The sequence below is a fragment of the Anarrhichthys ocellatus genome, unplaced genomic scaffold, assembly GCF_004355925.1.
Source record: "Anarrhichthys ocellatus isolate YVR2014 unplaced genomic scaffold, GSC_Weel_1.0 scaffold7928, whole genome shotgun sequence".
Lineage (NCBI taxonomy): Eukaryota > Metazoa > Chordata > Actinopteri > Perciformes > Anarhichadidae > Anarrhichthys > Anarrhichthys ocellatus.
Window position 1 is genome coordinate 1 of NW_022287902.1, and position 2,009 is coordinate 2,009.

General features: G+C 39.4%; 1 protein-coding gene across 1 annotated transcript; it reads left to right on the top strand.

The window, feature by feature from the left end:
• Positions 1-241: 241 nt before the first annotated feature.
• On the top strand, positions 242-2,001 carry LOC116380610 (uncharacterized). The gene is made up of 6 exons (XM_031842513.1): positions 242-383; positions 480-544; positions 630-738; positions 912-1,060; positions 1,210-1,352; positions 1,497-2,001. Exons 1-6 carry the CDS (start codon positions 370-372, stop codon positions 1,710-1,712), a joined length of 696 nt encoding a protein of 231 aa, XP_031698373.1. The 5' UTR covers positions 242-369; the 3' UTR covers positions 1,713-2,001.
• Positions 2,002-2,009: the final 8 nt, after the last annotated feature.

A 2,009-nucleotide genomic window follows, 5' to 3' on the forward strand; every position in this document is an offset into this window, starting at 1 on the left:
GATAGATAGATAGATAGATAGATAGATAGATAGATAGATAGATAGACGGACATTCTTTCCCCACTTTTAATCCATATGGCCACCTATTACACCTTTATCGCTTACATCATTCAACATTATGATTTATGTTAGTATAACTTGCACTTAATTCTGCTGTCGGCTGGGGGAGTGTGTTGCCTTCTTTTCACTGTTTGAGGAAATGGGCGTGTGAGGCTCTTCCATGGAGTTAGTGGCGCAACATTTCCAGTAAACAGCTTTCCACATCAGGATAGCTGTGAGACTGTCACGTAAACACGCCTACCTTACATTTTCACAACATGGTTCATTGGATTGTAGTTTCGAAGGAGAAGTGGAATAATTCGTTTCAGCATGGATTCAAATAGGTAATCCGGAGTCTTGGAAAGTGTCTGTGTTACTTAAATCATCCAATCTGTCGCATTAAAGTGAAGAAAACATCTGCTGTTGTTTTTTTCTTTCAGGCGCGTCCGGGATAGGATATATTTTGTCCTGCTCAGTTTAGGGAATATTGCAACAGCTCTCTCTGGTACGTATAGTGGAAATATACATCGTTTATATAGTCGATGCAATAACTCATTATCATAATTATTCTCTCCGTGTGTCTCGTTCAGGCCAACTTCTTGAATGTACCAACGACTATACTACGGGATTCCTTTGTCACTTTGAAGCACAAAACTGCACTGAATACAGTTTGACTCTCCGGGCCAACGACTTCAATGAGTGAGTTTTGTTTTTATTTTCACTGCAAAGCCTGTGAATTTATTCTGTTTAAATTGTAAAATTTATTTTCCGATCCAGGCGTTGTTTTTCTTTTGTAATATTAAATATCAACTGAAATATAAATATATCATATAGGCTATTTAGAACATGATGTGCCATCTTGTATTCCGCAGGAATGGGAGTAGCACTTTCACACAGTGTGACAATGGACGGTGTTGTTGCTCCATTGAAATGTCTCTGATCTCGGGGGAGACTCATACAGCCACAGTTCGGAAAGGAGACAAGATCATAAAATCCCAAATCATCAGCGTCACAGACACCAGTGAGTTGACTTCAATGAAAGTACCGACAAATAACCTGTAGCTGCCAGATATAGACGGATCCAGATCCAGGTGAAGAGTGAATGGAGGTCAGACTGGATGGAGGTTATGAAACATTCCTCTTACTATTCGTATCTCTCTTCTTCTACAGTAAAGCCTAACACCCCAACAATCCGCTCAGTGGAAATATCCGGTGGAAATTTTCAAGTCACATGGGATACACACATGGCACCTTATATCAGGACTGAATTGAAACATTATTTGACGTACTATAAAGAAGGAGACACAAAAACGGTAGGAGCAATTTCATATACATTTCGTTAAACACTGAGATGATTTGTTCTAGACTTAGTCTTGGCCATTTGGTTATGTCAGGTTGCCGGTAAGTTAAAGAGACTATGATTGCTGTTTTTTATAATTATTGTTTCTCCATACCAGGAACCTATGATGGTCACACCAACTACAACTAATGAATGGAATTCCTATGAAATACTTGGTCGACACTTGGACCCAAGCACAACATATGTTGTCAGCGTGAAAACCTACATAGACATCAGTGGCAAGTTCAGTGACAGTAGTGAAGAGGTGGAATTCACAACCGGTAAGTGTCATCTTCTCAGTTTTTTATTTACAACAATAGGAGAGCATGTCTGAAATAGGTTGATGGACCCACGTAGACCAATCAGGTCACACTGCACTACACAATGACATCTTTCATTCAATCAAGAATCATAAACATCACATCATGGCACCAAAGACCTAAAATATCAGCATGAAAACATATACATCATTTAGCCATTTTATCGTCAAATATGTGCTATTCTCCTGGTTTCTTGTAGGGGCATTGATGCTGTATTATGGAGCTCTGCTGGCCAAATTTAGCAAATGTAAACAACTAAACTGATGTGTGTGTGTGTGTGTGTGTGTGTGTGTGTGTGTGTGTGTGTGTGT

Excerpts from the sequence above, each read along its gene's own strand:
- LOC116380610 (XM_031842513.1), top strand. Across the intron at positions 545-629 it reads TATTGCAACAGCTCTCTCTG|GCCAACTTCTTGAATGTACC; the intron begins GTACGTATAGTG and ends TGTCTCGTTCAG. Across the intron at positions 1,061-1,209 it reads CATCAGCGTCACAGACACCA|TAAAGCCTAACACCCCAACA; the intron begins GTGAGTTGACTT and ends CTTCTTCTACAG.